Source organism: Schistocerca americana, chromosome 4, assembly GCF_021461395.2.
Source record: "Schistocerca americana isolate TAMUIC-IGC-003095 chromosome 4, iqSchAmer2.1, whole genome shotgun sequence".
Taxonomy (NCBI): domain Eukaryota; kingdom Metazoa; phylum Arthropoda; class Insecta; order Orthoptera; family Acrididae; genus Schistocerca; species Schistocerca americana.
In genome coordinates this window covers 840,591,380-840,613,089 of record NC_060122.1, presented here as the reverse complement: position 1 = coordinate 840,613,089, position 21,710 = coordinate 840,591,380, and the positions used below count along the sequence as shown (strand labels likewise).

Genomic DNA, 21,710 nt, shown 5'->3' with positions numbered 1-21,710 from the left:
TTCTTTTGCGTTAATTATAGTTTTCCTGTCTCTTTTATCAAGTTCTTCTCTATCGGGCTAAAGTCTGGCGAATTAGGCGTTGTCTAAATAGCTTTGAAAGAGTTAAAAAAGCCATTCTGTAACAAGGCATGATGTGTGCTTTGGGCCATAACGTTGTAAAAATTTTAATGTTTTTCTAATCCTCAGCTTGTTTTGCACTCATGAGTAAGTTTTGCTTCAGAATGTAGAGATATCCGTCTTTGTCTAACGTGCTGTCACTGTCTTCCCCGCAGATGCAGCCGCATACGAAAACATTCCCTCTCCCTGCACTATGCTTTACAGTAGGTGCCAAAGGTTCAACATGCAGTTCGTCTTTTTGGCTTTCGACGCACCATACTTCTCCCATCAGTTGAAAAGAGGTTGAATTTGGTCTCATCGGCATATATCATTCCACCATTCAGGCCGTTTGATGACGTGTTCCCTTGGTAAGTGCAGTGTTTTGCCTCGGTTCACTTTGTTCTTGTATGGGTGCACGTTTGCCACAGTTCCGTTGTAATCTTCTTCTCTGATAACCGGACGAACAATTGATTCTTGTTGCAGCTAGAGTTAGGGGCACTGAATCGATGATTACGTTTGATTTTTCTTATGATTAATGACATTTCGTTCAGTTTTCTAGGCAGCCCCTCTTCGTGGACATATCGCTGGCGATTCTAGTTCGCAAATTCTCTTGTAAGAGTCAGAACCGCACTCATGGATGTGGTCAGTATATTAGAAACGCTGTCACATCGAAATCACAATCAAGTCCAAATTCGAAGGCGGGGTCGTCAATGGAGTATAAATCTTAGAACTGAAAGCACGTTTATTACTGACGCCAACGTACAGCTAGAACAGAACTGAACTCCTGGACGGAGAGTGCAGTTATTTATACAAACTTAGAATATTCGAGAGTATACTAACATCAGGTATTTCAAGATACTTCCAGAAATGATAAACACTAAAGAACAAATATCCGCTGTTGGTCAGGTCTGAACTAGCCACTCGCACCATTGTAGTCACTAACCACAACAGGAAACTGCATGTTCTACTACTCGCAGTAATGTCACTGTGTCTGTTATCTCTCTCACTCTGAAAGATGACAAGTTGTCGTTTTTCGAACACCTAACTGGGCCCCCACTGCGACCTTGTAGAACACGCGGTAGAACGGAAGCAACAGTGGAGTGCACTGGGAGAAACAGTTTCGTACGTACCACACAGAACCCGTAAATAAACAAGAGAACTCGAGACATGTCATTACTAGACCGAGTATTAAAGACTTATCCCTTCAGGACCCATTCAAATTAAATAGTTCAAAAATTTGATTATTAGCACTCTGTGGAGATTAAGTTAGGCTTTGTTACGTAACAGCTTTCCCTCTACTAACCGAGGACATTTTTGTGTGCTTAAGTTGTAACATAAAGTCAAGTAGGAGGCTAGCGATCATTCCAGTTAATCTGTAGTGAAGCTGGTTAGGTCGCATAAAAAGTCATGCAGCAGGTGAAGAATGACTTTACTGATCACGCAGTATACATGATACGTTTCGGAATTATTCCCATGTTCATAAATCCAATTGCAAAGGTAGCAAGAGCGTTTACTAGTTGTGTACGTCACAGGATATGACAGAATAGGCGTACGTCTGATACCTAATCGGAAATCACTCAACTGAGATTGAGGCTCATGCGCACAGGATAATGATGTGTGCGCGCCATCTGTCGAGTTTCGCCTTCGAAATACTGTTCCGGGGCGCGCAGTCGCATGCGTAATGGCGATTCGGCGTGCACGCCCCGTGTCGGAGTGCAGGCACTCAAGAGTTAAAATTTAGGTGTCAGCATAATAACATTAGCTGTCGCTGGACGTCTCATTAGAGGTGAAATGTTTTCTTTGCGAACACTCGCAGTGAGTCAGCCATAGTCGAGCATTGTGTCTCTACGGGAGGATTTATTCACCGAAACGATGGCTTTCAGCTGGATACGGCATGGACCTGTTGATTTCTTTAGTACCTTCACAACGAGAACATTTCTAGCTGATGACGATTTTTCTATGTGGTCACCAAAATTCTTAACTCCACGGGCCCGCATTGCGACAGAGGGCGTGCATGCACCGTCAGTTGCACGCATGCACCTGCTCTCCTCGTATATACCAGTCAACGAAGACCAAAAGTCGAATAGCAGAGAAACTCGTGTAATCGTGTGATCTGTGTTCAGTTTTTCAAGGCCTATCCACTGTGCCAACTTATAACTAAATCTGAGGGGGGGGGGGGGGGGGTTCCCTTGTGAGAGAAAGGGCTTTTAATAGTCGGACTGGCGACGGACAACAAAGTGATGGTACGAGGGTTCCGTTTTTATCGCAGCAGATCCCGAACTCTAAGTATCATCCAGCAGGCTTCCTGGGCAGATAGTGTAGTTAGCGTGGTCGGCGTATGATGCGCCCACACTGAGGAGGGCGGACGCCGTGTTTTCCGCAGAGGGCGACCGCTGCTCCGGGGATGGCGTGTGCACGCGGCTGCGCCACTGCCCCGAGCTGCTGCAGCTGCTCCGCCAGGGCGGGGACCCGCCGCGCTGCGGGTTCGCAGGCTTCGAGGCCGTCGTCTGCTGCCCCAGGCAGCAGCCGCGGGAACCCGAGCCCGACAGCCGGCTGGCGAGGCCCAGCACCGCCGGTGAGTCGCCGCTGCTCGCTGCCTCTGCTCGCCACTTCCTCGATACAGGGCACGGTTCGGTATCTTTGTTGGTACACTACGTACACTCAGGTGAGAAGAGTCACGCGACACCGACGTGCACATACACAGATGGCGCTAAAGTGCGCGTCATTTACGACGGCGGCCGAGTTTAGGTTCGTTCTGCGCATCTGACGTCACAAAACACAGTCAGCCAATGAACAGAGAACGACGTTGCCAGAGCTCGGCTGCACGGACGAGTGTCTTCAGTTTCAGAAACGTTCAGTCATAAATAAAGTAAGCAATGTCTTGATAGATGACTTTCTTTAATGGAAAGTTTGGAAAAAGCATTCTTTATACCAATTGCTTCATATTCTATTAATTAATTAAACCAAACAAGCAATAAGCCTCCTAATTCAGGCGATAGCAAGGAAAGGTGTTTGTATCATTCTTACTAACCGCTTTTTCGCAAAGAAGAACAGCGGTAATTGGTTATTTCCTATTGTACTTCGACGAAACGTGAGTAATTCATAGTCATACCCACAGTGTCTGTCGGTATTTTGCACGACATTTTAAAGTCTTCCAGGAGGCATATTAAATGACGACTGCGTTAGCGTAATGGTTAAAATGTCGCCGGCACGGTAGCTCAGTGTGTTTGGTCAGAGGGTTAGCTGCCCTCTGTAATAATAATAATAAAAAAAAAACTGAGTTAAGTGGCCGTGCGGTTAAAGGCGCTGCAGTCTGGAACCGCAAGACCGCTACGGTCGCAGGTTCGAATCCTGCCTCGCGCATGGATGTTTGTGATGTCCTTAGGTTAGTTAGGTTTAACTAGTTCTAAGTTCTAGGGGACTAATGACCTCAGCAGTTGAGTCCCATAGTGCTCAGAGCCATTTGAACCATTAATCGATCAACAATGAGCTTAAACGGATGTGCCTCGTGATGACTGGGTGTTGTGTGATGTCCTTAGGTTAGTTAGGTTTAAGTAGTTCTAAGTTCTAGGGGACTGATGACCATAGATGTTAAGTCCCATAGTGCTCACAGCCATTTGAACATTTTTTTAAACGGATGTCTTACGACGTCCGCCCGGAGCAGATGCAACGAACAAAATCGAACAAAATGAGAGAAAAAAGTGTATGGCTGCTAAGCAAAAGGTTCTGACTTCAAACCTTGTTCGGTGCTTAATATTTTCTTTATTTAAAACAATATCGGAGTGTCTTACTTCATGAATTGTATTCGTTTGAATGTAATTTTTTGAAATTTGTAGTGGCAACTAAAATCGACCATACGGAAAGTATACGCTATGGACTTTTACCTCTGCAAACTCTTCAAAATTTCGTGCAATGGTTTACTTCATCTAATGCTGCACAATAACTGCGTTGAACTTCGAAACAAAATTAAGTCATTTATGGGGGGAAGGTATCAGTCAAGAAGATGTGTAAAAATCGAATTTTTGGGCCAAATAGTTTTTGTGAAATCGAATGATAAACTGTTTCAAAGCAGTCGAGACACCATGTGTCGGCACAGGCGAGCAGTGCAATGATGACAAAATCGCGCACATCGCAGAATGCGGGGAGCACGTCTCCGTAGCAGCGGAAGGGTTAATGCGGCCGTGGTGGCTTTACTTCATAAAATGCGCGCTTCCCCTAAACGTAAGTTTGCGAACTATACTATGGCGCTGCTTCTCATGGCGCGTACAACTGGCAACGCGGCAATCTCCCACGTCTGGGCGGGCATGCGCGAACCGCCAAGATAAAAGAATTGAACTACAGTATCGCGTACGCGCGGTTTAACAGTGGAGTGGATTAGCGGAGCTGTCGTTCACACTCGGGTGAAAACGTTTCCGATGGGATTATGACCGCACGACGTGAATCTCGGAATGGTAGTTGGAACTAGACTCATGGAATATTCCATTTCGGAAATCGTTAAGAAATTCAATATTGCGAGATCCACAGTATCAATAGTATGCCGCGAATACGAAATTTGAGGCATCATCTCTCACAACAGAAGCAGTGGCAGACGGCCTTCACTTACCGACCGACAGTAGCGGCATTTGCGTAGAGTTGCCAGTGCTACACTACTCACCATTAAAATTGCTACACCAAGAAGGAATGCAGATGATAAACGGGTATTCATTGGACAAATATATTATACTAGAACTGACATGTGATTACATTTTCACGCAATTTGGGTGTATAGATACTGAGAAATCAGTACCCAGAACAACCACCTCTGGCCGTAATAACGGCCTTGATACGCCTGGGCATTGAGTCAAACAGAGCTTGGATGGCGTGTACAGGTACAGCTGCGCATGCAACTTCAACACGATACCACAGTTCATCAAGAGTAGTGACTGGCGTATTGTGACGAGCCAGTTGCTCGGCCACCATTGACCAGACGTTTTCAGTTGGTGAGAGATCTAGAGAATGTGCTGGCCAGGGCAGCAGTCGAACATTTTCTGTATCCAGAAAGGCCCGTACAGTACCTCCAACATGCGGTCGTGCATTATCCTGCTGAAATGTAGGGTTTCGCAGGGACCGAATGAAGGGTGGAGCCACGGGTTGTAACACATCTGAAATGTAACGTCCACTGTTCAAAGTGCCGACAGTGCGAATAAGAGGTGACCGAGCAGTGTAACCCCATACCATCACGCCGGGTGATACGCCAGTATGGCGATGACGAATACACGCTTCCAATGTGTGTTCACCGCGATGTCGCCAAACACAGATGCGACCATCATGATGCTGTAAACAGAACCTGGATTCATCCGAAAAAATGTGGTTTGCCATTCATGCACCGAGATTCGACGTCGAGTACAGTATCGCAGTCGCTCCTGCCTGTGATGCAGCGTCAAGGGTAACCGCAACCACGATCTCCGAGCTGATAGTCCATGCTGCTGCAAACGTCGTCGAACTGTTCGTGCAGATTGTTGTTGTGTTGCAAACGTCCCCAACTGTTGACTCAGGGATCGAGACGTGGCTGCACGATCCGTTACAGCCATGCGAATAAGATGCCTGTCATCTCGACTGCTAGTGATACGAGGCCGTTGGGATCCATAACGGCGTTCCGTATTACCCTCCTGAACCCACCGATTCCATATTCTGGTAGCAGTCATTGGATCTCGACCAACGCGAGCAGCAATGTCGCGATACGATAAACCGCAATCGCGATAGGCTACAATCCGACCTTTATCAAAGTCGGAAACGTGATGGTACGCATTTCTCCTCCTTACACGAGATATCACAGCAACGTTTCACCAGGCAACGCCGGTCAACTGCTGTTTGTGTATGAGAAATCGGTTGGAAACTTTCCTCATGTCAGCACGTTGTAGGTGTCGCCACCGGCGCCAACCTTGTGTGAATGCTCTGAAAAGCTAATCATTTGAATATCACAGCATCTTCTTCCTGTCGGTCAAATTTCGCGTCTGTAGCACGTCATCTTCGTGGTGTAGCAATTTTAATGGCCAGTAGTGTAATAGACAAGCAACACTGCGTGAAATAATCGCAGAAATCAATGTGGGGTGTGCGACGAACGTATCCGTTAGGAGAGTGTTTCGAAATTTGGCGTTCATGGGCTACGGCGGTAGACTAGCGACGCCTTTGCCTTTGCTAACAGCACGACATCGCCTGCAGCGCCTGTCCTGGGCTGGGCTCGTAGCCGTACCGGTTGGACCCTAGACGACTGGAGGATCGTGTCCTCGTCAGACGTATCCCGCTTTCAGCTGGCAGCTGATGTGGGAACTGAGTGACGCGCGGACCCTACGAAGCCAAGGACCTAAGTAGTCGACAAGGCACTGTGCAGGCTGTGGCTCCACAATGGTGTGGGCTGTGTTTACATGGAATGCACTGGGTTCTCTGGTCCAACTGAACCGATATTTGTTTGGGAATGGTTATGTTCAGCTACTTGGAGACCATTTGCAGCCATTCGTAGACTTCATGTTGACAAACAGCGATGGAAGTTTTATGGGTGGCAGTGTGCCATGCTCCTGCGCCGCTGTAGTTCGCGATTGGTTTGAAGAACATTCTGTACAATTCGATCGAAGGATTTGACCTCCCAGGTCGTTTGTCGTGAATTCCATGGAACATTTATGCGACGTAGTCGGGAGGTCAGTTAATGAGCAACATCCTATACCAAAAACACTTGCGTAATTATGGACGGCTATGGAAGCAGAATGGCTCAGTGTTTCTGCCGAGGAGTTCCAACGACTTGTTCAGTCCGTGCCGCGTCGAAATGTTGCACAACTCGGAGGAAAAGAATGTCCGACACGGTATTAGGAGACATACCACGACTTTCGTCACCTCAGTGTGAATGATGACGTAAACGTTAGGATTACCGGTAGTATCGGTAGGGAAAGAAACATAAATAAATGTGTATGAGAGAAGCTGCGAGCCGACGACTTCCCTTTGTTCTTTTGTTTGTTTGGTTGTCTGTTTTGCACATAATTAGAACAACACATCATTCAGTGTTAGTCCATTGTGCATTTTGTATCCTTACAGAGTGTAAATTGCATTTGATAAAAAATAAAAAATAGTTGATCGCGTAACTTCTGCAGTTTTATGTAACCAAAGCAAGTACTTTGATGCAGCTACAGTTTAAGTGCACAAAAATAAAAGAATACATAATTATTGTTATTACTTTGTAATAAATAGAACGTTCTTCATCACGATCAAAGGCAGGACTTTCCTGCTATTATAGACAAATGCGACAGTTATGAATAAGAGAAACCAGTTTTATGTACAGTCGACAAAGTACTGAAGCGATCTTTGATATAGTTTTGTTTTGCATTTTTTATTTTACCTATCTATTGAAGAAACTGCTTCTCTAGCGCTACATGATAAATCTGTATTGTTTTCTTTATTTCTACTATAACATCCCTGTAGTTGACGTTACAAATCAACTGTTTTCGAATAAAACCTGAATTGAACATCAACAGTTTCAGTTTTGCTATAAAGACTGATTTTTTGAAGTAACACACTGGAGGATAACCATGTAGAATAAAACTGTTCCTTAGCTTACCGTCCCCTTTATATATCATCACTCAGTCTCTAGACGGTTCACCGCTTCCAGTTTTTAGTGTAATCTAGTGATGCACTGATCGCACACGCAAGCAAAGAGATCGTTATGAGGTAACGCCCGATAGGTATGCAACTCTACTAACGTACAGGTAACGCGGGTACGACTTTAACCGACCAAAGCTACTAGGGAAACTTAAGTAGTGTACGCTTGCTTACGACTGTCTGCGGTAGCCTATGATAGTTTTACAACTCTAATCAAGGGCAGTTCGTCTAAAATACGAGAGCATCCAGAAAGTAAGAATACAACAATTGTTAAAAGTCGAAAGATGGATATATTTTAATGAACCTTACTGGTATGTGACAAAATATGTTATTATTTCTCCACATAACAGCCGTTCAGATCAATGCACTTTTGAAGCGTGGGCACCAGCTTATATTTACACTCAGAGCATACCACCTGCTCCAAGTCCCGAAGCCACTCTGTCACAGTACCCACGACCTCTTCATCGTTCTAAAAGCGCTGTCCACTCAAGAAATTTTTCATTTTAGTGAGAAGACGTTGATCCGAGTGTGCCAGGTTAGGGGAGTAGGGTCGATAAGTCACAATGCCCCATCGAAACGGTAGGATCAGGTCGCGAGTGAGGTGTGCAGTATGGGGTCCATTATTATCATCGTGGAGCGACACATCACGAGTCGGCATTTTCCTCCTTTTGTCTTTGATTTTACTTTTCAACTTCTGTAGGATCTCATAATATACAGCAGTAGCATTGATGGTGCCACCTCTGAACATGAAATCTGTCAACAATAGCCCTTCGGATACCATAACACGGACGCCACGATTTTCCTCTCTGAAGATTAAACTTCAAATTTTTGGATGATACAGAATGAGTATGGTACCACTGCAGCGACCGTCTTTTCGAATCAGAAATATAGTGACCCCCCCACGTTTCGTTCCTAATTTGTCGGAGTCGACATTTTTTGCACCCATTGAGCACACAACTTCTTAAACCCAAGTTTTTCTGACTCTATTTCACCCACGAGACTTCGTGTAATTTGTGGAAAACTTTCCTTAAGGAAGCCAAGAGTCACACGATGAACATCGCTAACTTTCTCTTCAACTTGCTGCGTCCCTCATGACTGAACAAGTCCCACACGTTCTGTAGGTGGAGCAAACGGAGGGTGCAACGAATGACGTGTTATGCTGCTGTGACGACATTTCGTAAATGACTCAGGCGCTCGATGATTATTACGAACTCCTCTACAAGTCAAGTTTGGAAACACTGAAAAAAAAAATCCCTATGCCTTACACAGCCCCCTTATTCTTTTTGGGTATACCTTGTACAAAGGAGAATAAAAGTTTTGCATCATCTCTTTATTTCGAAATTCATGGCACAGAAAAAGAAACTAGCAACTATTCGTTTGCGATGTGTTCAGATCAACAAGCCAAAAAGATAAACATGTGTAGCAAAACAAATCTTCTGTTTCCCAAGTTTTTTTTTAAATCCATCGTGGCATGCCTTCGATGAGATCACCAACCCACCCGTTGTCGAAATTGTCCCACCCTTCAATAGGTATTCTGTGTACGTTGCACTGAACGTGTGGTCATTTTCGACGTCGTCCATAAACAGCTCGTCTCAATCGATTCCAAACAAGTTCAATTGGACTCAGATTCGGTGAACAGGCCGGCCACTCCATTCTTCTGATCCTATCACGCTCAAGGATCATGTTCAAGAGAACTGCACGATGAGCACGCATACTGTTATCTATCAAGATGAAATTGTCACCAAACTGTCGGTGATATGATCCCACTATTGGTTGTAGAATGCCGTTACTGTACTACAGAGCACTGAGATGATCTCCAAACAAATTTTCTGCGGATATCTTAGTGCAAATTGATCAGAGTTTCGTGCCTAAATCACAACCGACGCCAATCCTAGGGAATCCATTCTGTACGATATCTTGCCCATCTGATAACGAAGTCCATAGTGTTGTTGTGTACTACGCGGTGCTCGACATTCGCGTCATTCAATCCTCTCCTAACAGTCTGATAAGATACATGACGGCCCGTAGCCTCTTCTAACGCCGAATTCAGTTCCGGAGCACTCATCCCACGGTTCCTTCAACTCAAAACTCGCAGATATAGATCGCCCTATGCACCTGTCGAACGTGGATGATCGGTGCATTGCAAGAATTCTACATCTATATGTACATATATACTCCACTAGCCACCAAGCCGTGTGTAGCAGAGAGCACTATTCGCGCCAAAGCCATATCCCCCCTCCCATCAGTTCCACTTGCGGATCGCGCGAGGGAAAAACGACTGCTTGAACGCCTCAGTACGAGCTCTAATTTACCTTAGCTTTGAATGGTGATCAATGCGCGATTTGAAAGTTGCTGGTAATAATATATGCTCTACAACCTCGGCGAAGATCGGATTTTGGAATTTAGTCAGCACCCTTTCCGTTTAGCGCGTTGTCTATCATTTATGATGCTTTGCTTTGAATGCGAGCTGGAAATCGTACTAAAATACTTATTTGTCTTCGAATGTATGCTGGTATGCAGATAAAAAGGATGAAAGCAAGTTTTGTAGCACTCTCTCCACGATAACTAGCAACCAGTGTCGAGTGCTGAAATGATCGTTGACCGTGTAACGATCAGCTCAGAGAAGGGACGCAGCTGTCTGTTTTCGACTGCACGTGCTCCGATGCGACGTCATCCCTTCCGGCACTATGGGTGATACATTGGTCACAGAACCAGTTCAGTTTTTTTCTTTGAAACTGCATAAAATTGCCATTGCCAGTCCACATTTTATATCCTCTCTACTTCGACCATCATCAGTTACTTTGCTCCCCAAATAGCAAAACTCCTTTACTGCTTTAAGCGTCTCATTTCCTAATCTAATTCCCCCAGCATCACCCGACTAATTCGACTACATTCCATTATCCTCGTTTTGCTTTTGTTGATGTTCATCTTATATCCTCCTTTTAAGACACTGTCCATTCCGTTCAGCTGCTCTTCCAAGTCCTTTGCTGTCTCCGACAGAATTATAATGTCATCGGCGAACCTTAAGGTTTTTATTTCTTCTCCATGGATTTTAATACCTACTCCGAATTTTTCTTTTGTTTCCTTTACTGCTTGCTCAATATACAGATTGAGTAACATCGGGGAGAGGCTACAACCCTGTCTCACTCCCTTCCCAACCACTGCTTCCCTTTCATGTCCCTCGACTCTTATAGCTGCCATCTGGTTTCTTTACAAATTGTAAATAGCCTTTCGCTCCCGGTATTTTACTCCTGCCACCTTTCAGAATTTGAAAGAGAGTATTCCAGTCAACATTGTCAAAAGCTTTCTCTAAGTCTACAAATGCTAGAAACGTAGGTTTGCCTTTTCTTAATCTTTCTTCTAAGATACGTCGTAAGCCCCCCCCCCCCCCCCCGCCCCCCATGAACCATGGACCTTGCCGTTGGTGGGGAGGCTTGCGTGCCTCAGCGATACAGATGGCCGTACCGTGGGTGCAACCACAACGGAGGGGTATCTGTTGAGAGGCCAGACAAACGTGTGGTTCCTGAAGAGGGGCAGCAGCCTTTTCAGTAGTTGCAGGGGCAACAGTCTGGATAATTGACTGATCTGGCCTTGTAACAGTAACCAAAACGGCCTTGCTGTTGTGGTACTGCAACGGCTGAAAGCAAGGGAAAACTACAGCCGGAATTTTTCCCGAGGGCATGCAGCTTTACTGTATGGTTAAATGATGATGGCGTCCTCTTGCGTAAAATATTCCGGAGGTAAAATAGTCCTCCATTCGGATCTCCGGGCGGAAACTACTCAAGAGGACGTCGTTATCAGGAGAAAGAAAACTGTCATTCTACGGATCGGAGCGTGGAATGTCAGATCCCTTAATCGGGCAGGTAGGTTACAAAATTTAAAAAGGGAAATGGATAGGTTTAAGTTAGATGTAGTGGGAATTAGTGAAGTTCGGTGGCAGGAGGAACAAGACTTCTGGTCAGGTGAATACAGGGTTATAAATAAAAAATCAAATAGGGGTAATGCAGGAGTAGGTTTAATAATAAATAAAAAAATAGGAGTGCGGGTAAGCTACTACAAACAGCATAGTGAACGCATTATTGTGGCCAAGATAGACACAAAGCCCACGCCTACTACAGTAGTACTAGTTTATAAGCCAACTTACTCTGCAGATGAAGAAGAAATTGAAGAAATGTATGATGAGATAAAAGAAATTATTCAGGTAGTGAAGGGAGACGAAAATTTAATAGTCATGGGTGACGGGAATTCGACAGTAGGAAAAGGGAGAGATGGAAACATAGTAGGTGAATATGGATTGGGGCTAAGAAATGAAAGAGGAAGCCGTCTGTTAGAATTTTGCACAGAGCATAACTTAATCATAGCTAACACTTGGTTCAAGAATCATAAAAGAAGGTTGTATACATGGAAGAATCCAGGAGATACTAAAAGGTATCAGTTAGATTATATAATGGTAAGACAGAGATTTAGAACCAGGTTTTAAATTGTAGGACATTTCCAGGGGCAGATGTGGACTCTGACCACAATCTATTGGTTACGAACTGTAGAATAAAACTGAAGAAATTGCAAAAAGGTGGGAATTTAAGGAGGTGGGACCTGGATAAACTGACTAAACCAGAGGTTGTACAGAGTTTCAGGGACAGCATAAGGGAACAATTGACAGGAATGGGGGAAAGAAACACAGTAGAATAAGAGTGGGTAGCTCTGAGGGATGAAGTAGTGAAGGCAGCAGAGGATCAAGTAGGTAAAAAGACGAGGGCTAGTAGAAATCCTTGGGTAACTGAATAAATATTGAATTTAATTGATGAAAGGAGAAAATATAAAAACGCAGTAAATGAAGCAGGCAAAAAGGAATACAAAAGTCTCAAAAATGCGATTGAATGGAAGTGCAAAATGGCTAAGCACGCACGGCTAGAGGACAAATGTAAAGATGTAGAGGCTTATCTCACTAGGGGTAAGATAGAAACTGCCTACAGGAAAATTAAAGGGACCTTTGGAGAAAAGAGAGCCACTTGTATGAATATCAAGAGCTCAGATGGAAACCCAGTTCTAAGCAAAGAGGGGAAAGCAGAAAGGTGGAAGGAGTATATAGAGGGTCTATACAAGGGTTATGTACTTGAGGACAATATTATGGAAATGGAAGAGGATGTAGATGAAGATGAAATGGGAAATACGATACTGTGTGAAGAGTTTGATAGAGCACTGAAAGACCTGAGTCGAAACAAGGCCCCGGGAGTAGACAACATTCCATTACAACTACTGATGGCCTTGGGAGAGCCAGTCCTGACAAAACTTCAGTCCCAAAGAAAGCAGGTGTTGACAGATGTGAAAATTACTGAACTATCAGTTTAATAAGTCACAGCTGCAAAATACTAACGCGAATTCTTTACAGACGAATGGAAAAACTGGTAGAAGCCGACCTCGGGGAAGATCAGTTTGGATTCCGTAGAAATGTTGGAACACGTGAGGCAATACTGACCTTACGACTTATCTTAGATGAAAGATTAAGGAAAGGCAAACCTACGTTTCTAGCATTTGTAGACTTAGAGAAAGCTTTTGACAATGTTGACTGGAATTCTCTCTTTCAAATTCTAAAGGTGGCAGGGGTAAAATACAGGGAGCGAAAGGCTGTTTATAATTTGTACAGAAACCAGATGGCAGTTATACGGATCGAGGGGCATGAAAGGGAAGCAGTGGTTGGGAAGGGTGTGAGAGAGGGTTGTAGCTTCTCCCCGATGTTATTCAATCTGTATATTGAGCAAGCAGTAAAGGAAACAAAAGAAAAATTCGGAGTAGGTATTAAAATCCAGGGAGAAGAAATAAAATCTTTGAGGTTCGCCGATGACATTGTAATTCTGTCAGAGACAGCAAAGGACTTGGAAGAGCAGTTGAACGGAATGGACAGCGTCTTGAAAGGAGGGTATAAGATGAACATCAACAAAAGCAAAACGAGGATAATGGAATGTGGTCGAATTAAATCGGGTGATGCTGCGGGAATTAAATTAGGAGATGAGACGCTTAAAGTAGTAAATGAGTTTTGCTATTTGGGGAGCAAAATAACTGATGATGGTCGAAGTAGAGAGGATATCAAAAGTAGACTGGCAATGGCAAGGAAAGCGTTTCTGAAGAAGAGAAATTTGTTAACATCGAGTATAGATTAAAATGTCAGGAAGTCGTTCCTGAAACTATTTGTATGGAGTGTAGCCATGTATGGAAGTGAAACATGGACAATAAATAGTTTAGACAAGAAGAGTATAGAAGCTTTCGAAATGTGGTGCTACAGAAGAATGTTGAAGATTAGTTGGGTAGATCACGTAACTAATGAGGAGGTATTGAATAGGATTGGGGAGAAGAGAAGTTTGTGGCACAACTTGACTAGAGAAGGGATCGGTTGGTAGGACATGTCCTGAGGCATCAAGGGATCACAAATTTAGCATTGGAGGGCAGCGAGGAAGGTAAAAATCGTAGAGGGAGACCAATAGATGAATACACTAAGCAGATTCAGAAGGATGTAGGTTGCAGTAGGTACTGGGAGATGAAGGAGCTTGCACAGGATAGATTAGCATGAAGAGCTGCATCAAACCAGTCTCAGGACTGAAGACCACAACAACAGCAACAACAAACAAGTCATAAGGTCAGTATTGCCTCACGTGTTCCAACATTTCTACGGAATCCAAACTGATCTTCCCCACGGTCGGCTTCTACCAGTTTTCCATTCGTCTGTAAAGAAGTAGCGTTAATATTTTGCAGTCGTGACATATTAAACTGATAGTTCAGTAATTTTCACATCTGTGAACGCCTGCTTTCTTCGAGATTGGAATAATTATATTCTTCTTGAAGTCTGAGGGTATTTCGCCTGTCTCATACATTTTGCTCACCAGATTGTAGAGTTTTGTCAGGACTGAGTCTCCCAAGGCTGTCAGTAGTTCTAAAGGAATGTTGTCTACTCCCGGGGCCTTGTTTCGCCTCACGTCTTTCAGTGCTCTGTCAATCTCTTCACGCAGTGTCATATCTCCCACTTCATCTTCATCTACATCCTCTTCCATTTTCATAATATTGTCCTCAAGTACATCGCCCTTGTATAGACGCTCTATATACTCTTTCCACCTTTCTGCTTTTCCTTAGCAGAGCCAGTATATATCAATATAATCTTGAGGAAATACAGTGGATAGATTTGGTGAACATCTACATAACGGCCCAAATAAATTGTGTGGCACTGCCGTATGCTGTGGCCGAGAGAATGTCATCCTTCCCCCATAACAGCCGTGGATTTATATTGAAAGTGAAATATGAATCACTGACATTATCTGCAGGTATGGTGGTTTAAATGTTACAGACGTGTACAATATAGTGCAAGTACTTTACATCTGTAAATCGCACAAACAGTGTAAGAACATGATGGCGTCTCCGTTGAATGAAATAGCTCCGGCCATCTTGGATCCTCCAGTGGATGACCGCCATTTTCTGAATAAATTATACCGTGTGAAGCCTTTCCTTACAGAATACAGTAGATTAAAATGAGAGTTTCAGAAACACATATGACCAAAGTGAAGGAAAGTAATAGTAGGAATGTCATAGAACTGCAGTACAAAGACCTTAACTGGTACAAAATTTGGAAGAATACGTATGACCCATTTGTACCCATCAGCGTAAGGGCAAACTGGTACTACGTTGTCAACAGAAAAACCCCAACAAACTCAATACTAAACTCCACTGATCTGGCAGATTGTCCACTGTTTGCCACCTGTAAGCTCACTGGTACCGAGGAAAATCAGTCTGTTTGGGGTAATGCAAACAACGTGTGGTAGTTGCCCATCAGAAACAAATTAGCAAGTATTCAAAGAACGTCGCCCAACACGATAACGCCGACGAGCCTTTTATATACAGATGAAGAACCTTACACGAAATGAAGAAACATGCCATCACCAGATAAATGGGCCATACGATATGTCAAATATCTCAAAAAGGGCTGGAGTCAGGGAGATTTCTGGTTCTACAGGATTACAAAACACGGCAAACTACAGGAAATTAACAATGTGAGAAATATACATTCTTACTCGAAAGAACTGTAATGTCAGTTGTACAAAAACGTCACCTAACAAATTTTTCAGTGGAGATTTTCTTACCAGTTTCTGTATTTACTATGTTTTAGAGTATGTAGGTATTTATAAAATGAATTTATTTTCTGATAATTTTACTAGCCTGTGTTGTGTAACATGCAGAAGGGATGAAAAATGTAAGTTGTTGATTCAATTTTCACGGGGCACCTATAGAAAACATTGTCTCTTTAAAGCACGCATTACAGAATGAAGTAATGAAACAGTGATTCGAGAGAAATCATCTTCGTGAACCTGTGTAGAATGCTCTAAGCACCGCCTGCTCTTCTTAGAGTGGGCGCGTGCCTGCCCATTCCTGCCTGGCATGGCCCTAGCATCAGCTCCCTCTCTTGCTTGAAGGTGAAATAAACATACGTCTCTCGCTTGATCACCATACACAAGAGGCAGTGTTCGGAGTGACCGACCGACTCACAAACTCCTCATCGCCCAGTCCAGTGCGCTAAGGACAGAATCTTGCAATTTGGAGAGTATGTGGATCTTAGATTGTAGGCATCATTTAATAAGGGATTATCCTAAATTCCACTCCTAAGGTAGTGAAATAGGGGATGAAAGGCCCTCTGAAAGTATGTAGCTATTAAGGGAATTTTGAAGCTAGAACTACGAAAACTGGTATTTGGGCTCTCAGAGAATAAAAAATACGTGTTGCAACATTTTTTGGCCTTGCCGCAGTGGTAACACCGGTTCCCGTCACATCACCGAAGGTAAGCGCTGTCGGGCTGGGCTAGCACTTGGATGGGTGACCATCCGGCCTGCCGAGCGCTGTTGGTAAGGGGGGTGCACTCAGCCCTTGTGAGGCAAACTGAGGAGCTACTTGACTGAGAAGTAGCGGCTCCGGTCTCGTAAACTGACATACGGCCGGGAGAGCGGTGTGCTGACCACTTGCCCCTCCATATCCGCATCCAGTGGCGCCTGTGGTCTGAGGATGACAGGGCGGCCGATAGGTACCGTTGGGTCTGCCAAGGCCCGTTCGGACGAAGTTTCGGAGTCAACCACTAAGGAGATAAAATATTGGGTGAAAGTTTTTTTGAAAATAAGTAATTCCTAAAGAAGTACTGAAGGGTTTGTGAGGTTGCATCTATGACAACTGTTATTTCACTTATAGGTTAGAAATAAAAAAAGTACATGTGTCAGTGTTCCTGGAAACTCAGCACCTAAGGGAGTGCAACAGTGGATGAAAATCTTTAAGAAAATATTTCGTTACATTAAAATAATTTTCAAGCTAAATTTATAAAAATCGGTATTTCACTCCTCGGTTAGATATAAAGAAATATTTGTTAGGGGTTGAAAGTTGCTATCAAAATATGTGCACAAGAACGCAAAAGGTATTACTAACAAAAACTTTGGACTCCATCCACCAGAATCGCTTTTTGGCCAGAAGTATATTCGGAGAGGACCATGCTTATATGGCCTTAATTAGCTTGAAAAGCTTAGAAGGTGATGCAACTTGTGAACAACATAAACATTCGATTAAATAAATATAAAAAAAAAATCTCTGCAGGTCATACAGTGTACGCGAGGGAAGCAGCAGATGCTAAGATTGTGTATTTATGATAAAGTTGGTAACAGCAATTTAGGGCAGCAGGAAAAATTACAAACATACACTGTATGATCAAAAATATCCGGACACCTCTAAGTAATGTGGACTCGACCACTGGGTGTCAGGAGACAAGCGGAGTGGGTCGGCCAGGGGAACTGAGTAACCTGGAATTTGGGCTGACAGACACGCCAGGGACATTCCAACCCTTCGAAAGCTGACCAAGTCGACTTTTAGCGGTGTCATTGTTAAGTGAAAACGTGAAGGGACAACCCCAGGCCAGGCAGGCTTCATGCACTGATGGACAAAAACCCTCAGGTGTTGTGGAGGGTGGTTGCAAAAGATAGCACTAAAATAACCGAAGGAATCTCTCGTAAGTCCCAACGCGCTACCAGCAGTCCAGCTAGCACAATGACTGTGCTTAGGGAGCTAACAAGAATGGGGTACAATGATCGCGCAGCAGCTCATAAGCCCAGCTCTTCATAAGCCATTCATTTCATTAAAAGAAAAAAAAATCTTGATTGATGTGTGTTTTTTTTTGCACGTGACTCGTTCCACATCATAACGGTTACCGTAATGTTGATCAATGAAACAAGTAACTTACTAAGTTAGTCAACGTTAAGCGGCGCTTGAGGTGGTGCAAACAATGCCGCAAACGGGCAGTGTCTTGTGACCAGACGAAACTACTTTCGTCCAGTCGTAACTGTGGCTTCTTTGATTGCTCTGAGAGAGTGCTTATCAAATTAGAACACACGAAATTTTCGTTCACTTTATTACATAACTGAATACAAGATTTACTTAACTTTGATAGAGTTCTTTGCCACAGGACTGCTTGATAATTTACAACTGACATCGACTATGTAACCATCACTTGATGCACAGATTGTTCTCGTGCAGTCCAAAATGCAAGATTTACGAAAATCCATTTCCTTAGAAACTTTAACAACTGTCGCTTTCGTACACGATGGTGTTGCCTGCTGTAGCTGAGGTCATAACCTGGGGCAGAGCACTTGCATGCTCAACATCATCCTGACCTCAGCGTGAGGGCGCTGCTGTGCTGAGGGAGGCGTGGTCATCTGGAGTGCCTCCCACTGGTTGTTGCGGACTGCTGCGGGCCCTCACTGGTGTCTGTGGTATCGATTCGCGTTGCCCAGTTTGGTGTGGCACCGCGATCTCTGGACGATGCAACACCGTGGATGACTGGAACTGAATCGTCTGGGGTGATGGGTCAGGCTGTATACCCTGTGGCAATCTAGGGAAGGCTTTGGGTTTGGTGAACGCCTGGACAACGTCACTTGCCATCATGTACAGGGTGAGTCACCAACTATTGCCACCAAGAATAACTCCGAAAGCATGATAGCAGCTGAAAAGTTTGTGGGACAAATGTTGCATGGGAAAACGGCGGCCATAATATGACGTTGGGTTTTTGTTGCTACGTGGCGTCGCTTCAGAGATATGAAGGTCAACTTTATTTTCTTTAAATGGGGTGCTATAGTTTGGTTTCTATTTTCTGATAGCGGCTATCGAGACGAATCGAATGATGTGTAAGGTCTTTGAAGATCAACGAAGGTCAAAAAGGCGGAATGAACGTCCATTTATAGAAGGTGTTCCAATTGATGACCATTGGTATTGAAACCTCCCCTTTGAAAAAATTATGAATGATTGTGCTGATAAACCCCTTACGTTATTTGTTTTTCAAACAACTGAGCAAAACTGAACGTGCTCAGACGTTTCTCTCTTTACTTATTCCGATCATCAATAAACGGACACACAATATTTTTAGCACAACGCCATCTGACTTTCAATAATCCCTACAAAAGAATAGCCATGACTAACAATAACCAATACTTTTCACGAATCACTTACCTCACAAAAATCTGCAATACAGCGAGCTAAATAAAAGATTCTGCCAGCTAAATAAAAGATTCTAACTACTGAAGTTACTAACTACTGATAGGCATAGTTAGCAAATGAAAGATTTTGATAGAGAACGAACAATGTATTTACCTCAATAGTGTTCAAAAGTCATAATATATATATCAGTTCATGACATCCAGTCTTACAAATTTACTGTCTCTGACGGACACACGTCCAGATCATCCGCTCTCACAACTCCGCCACCTCTCTCCCTACATCCACCAATGCTGTCGGCTCACCTCCAACTGCGCAACGCTACGCGCTGTTCACATCCAACTGCCCAACACTACAATAGCGAATATTACAACAATGCCAACCAGCCACAGACTGCACACAGCACAGCCAGTGATTTTCATACAGAGCGGTACGTGATGTTACCATCATAAAAACCTACACAGCCTACTTGCAGTATCAATGCACTGCTGCAATCTTCTTATCGTGGATTGAGTGATATTTCTTATCACATCAGCACTTATCGAAACACTTGCTTTGACAATTCTCTCTCGCATATCTTCAAGTATAATTGGAACATCTTTATAAACAATGTCTTCTACGAATTCCCACAAGAAAAAATCCAGTGGTGCCGATCACGACACATCTCCTCCGCGTCCAATCCAGCGATTTGGGAATTGTCTCTGCAACTCATTTCTAGCTATCAGCGACAAATGTGCCGGACACCCATTGTGTTGATACCACATTCTGTTCCTTGTTCCTAACGGTATTTCTTCCACTAACAGGCTTAATATTTCTTGCAGGAATGTGGTGTACTTCCTACCACTAAGATTTTATCGGTGAAATTGGAGCCTATAATTCTGTAGTCCAGAATCCACGCCATACATTCACCGACCACTGTTTTTGGTGTGCAACTTGCCGCAGCCAAAATGGATTTTCAGCTGCCTAATAATGCATGTTATGCAAATTAACATTTCCGTGGTTCGTGAATGTAGCCTCGTCAGTACATAAAATCAAATTAATAAATGTATCATCCCTCTGAATCTGAAGTTGAGTCCATCGGCAGAATTCAATGCGGCGCATACAATCCCTACCAGTTAATTCTTGGTGGAGACTGATATGGAAAGGATGATATTTATGGCGATGCAGAACACGAAAAACGCTACTCTGGCTCTTGCCACATTCCCTTGCGATTTGACGCGAACTAACACAAGGATCTCGAACCACAGTGGCAAGAGTACCAATTTCCGTTTCCTGGTTAGTAACTTTCCTTTGTCGGATATGTTTCTGATGCGTTAAAGATCCAGTTGTTATCAATTTATCATACACATATTTAAATGTACGACGTGTAGATTGAGTACGTTGAGTATATCTTTCAGCGTATAAGTCTCTAGCTTTCACTGAATTTCGTTGGCATTCTTCGTAAATGAGAAGCATATCGACTTGTTCTTCGAAGAAATACATCATTCACATTCTCTTGATTCGACGATACTAGTCGTACCGTTCCTATTAGTGTTGTATTGCGAAACTGTCGAATGGTGTTTACATGTCAATGGCACGTTGGATGGATACGCCGTATTCGACGAATATTTACTATTTTCACGATATACTAGGGAGAATGGTCAGAGCATGCGCTTCGATAAGTCCCGAAATGATAAGGAATATCAGTCAATCCATGATAAGAAGATTGCAACAATGCCACCCTTGTGACCTTCGTTGACCTTCAAAGACCTTACTGTTACACATCATTGGATTCGTCTCGATAGCCGCTATCAGAAAATAAGTACCGAACTATAGCATCCCATTTAAGAAAAAAAAAAAGGTTGACCTTCATATCTATGACGTCACTAAACGCAGATTTCAAGCAGCAGCCATAAGGGAGAAGGATGGACAATGCCCATTTTAATGTCCACTAATAGGTGTTTGGATACTTTTCATCGGATAGTGTTCGTAAATTACAGTCGTAAACAGATATACTGAACCGAGCTGTCGGTTACAGATATAGGAACTTCATGCATCGAAATACCAGTTAATGTGTCAGCACAGAATGAGTGTGCTTCAGCTATTCAGCCTTTACTAGTTATTGGACCGACAATCACTGCTCGGTCAACAGGAGCAAATCTTGCAGATTTATTGCTGAAATATCCGAGAAAATGAAGCCGAGAAATATACAAAATGGTTCAAATGGCTGTGAGCACTATGGGACTCAACTGCTGAGGTCATTAGTCCCCTAGAACTTTGAACTAGTTAAACCTAACTAACCTAAGGACATCACAAACATCCATGCCCGAGGCAGGATTCGAACCTGCGACCGTAGCGGTCTTGCGGTTCCAGACTGCAGCGCCTTTAACCGCACGGCCACTCCGGCCGGCGAGAAATATACAGATTCTGTTGTTACTTTGAGGTAAATTAATTGAAAAATTGTTTAAAGTATAAAATCACCCAGCTTCCGCCTCTCCTAAATCAATGGC

General features: G+C 43.6%; 1 protein-coding gene across 1 annotated transcript in view; it reads left to right on the top strand.

Annotated features, from left to right (window-relative positions):
• LOC124613854 (venom protease-like) overlaps positions 1–21,710 on the top strand; it is a 174,343-nt gene that overhangs the window by 68,575 nt on the left and 84,058 nt on the right. Inside the window, exon 2 of the mRNA XM_047142579.1 lies at positions 2,480–2,671. Coding sequence (XP_046998535.1) covers positions 2,480–2,671 — 192 coding nt within the window. The remainder of the gene's footprint in view (positions 1–2,479; positions 2,672–21,710) is intronic.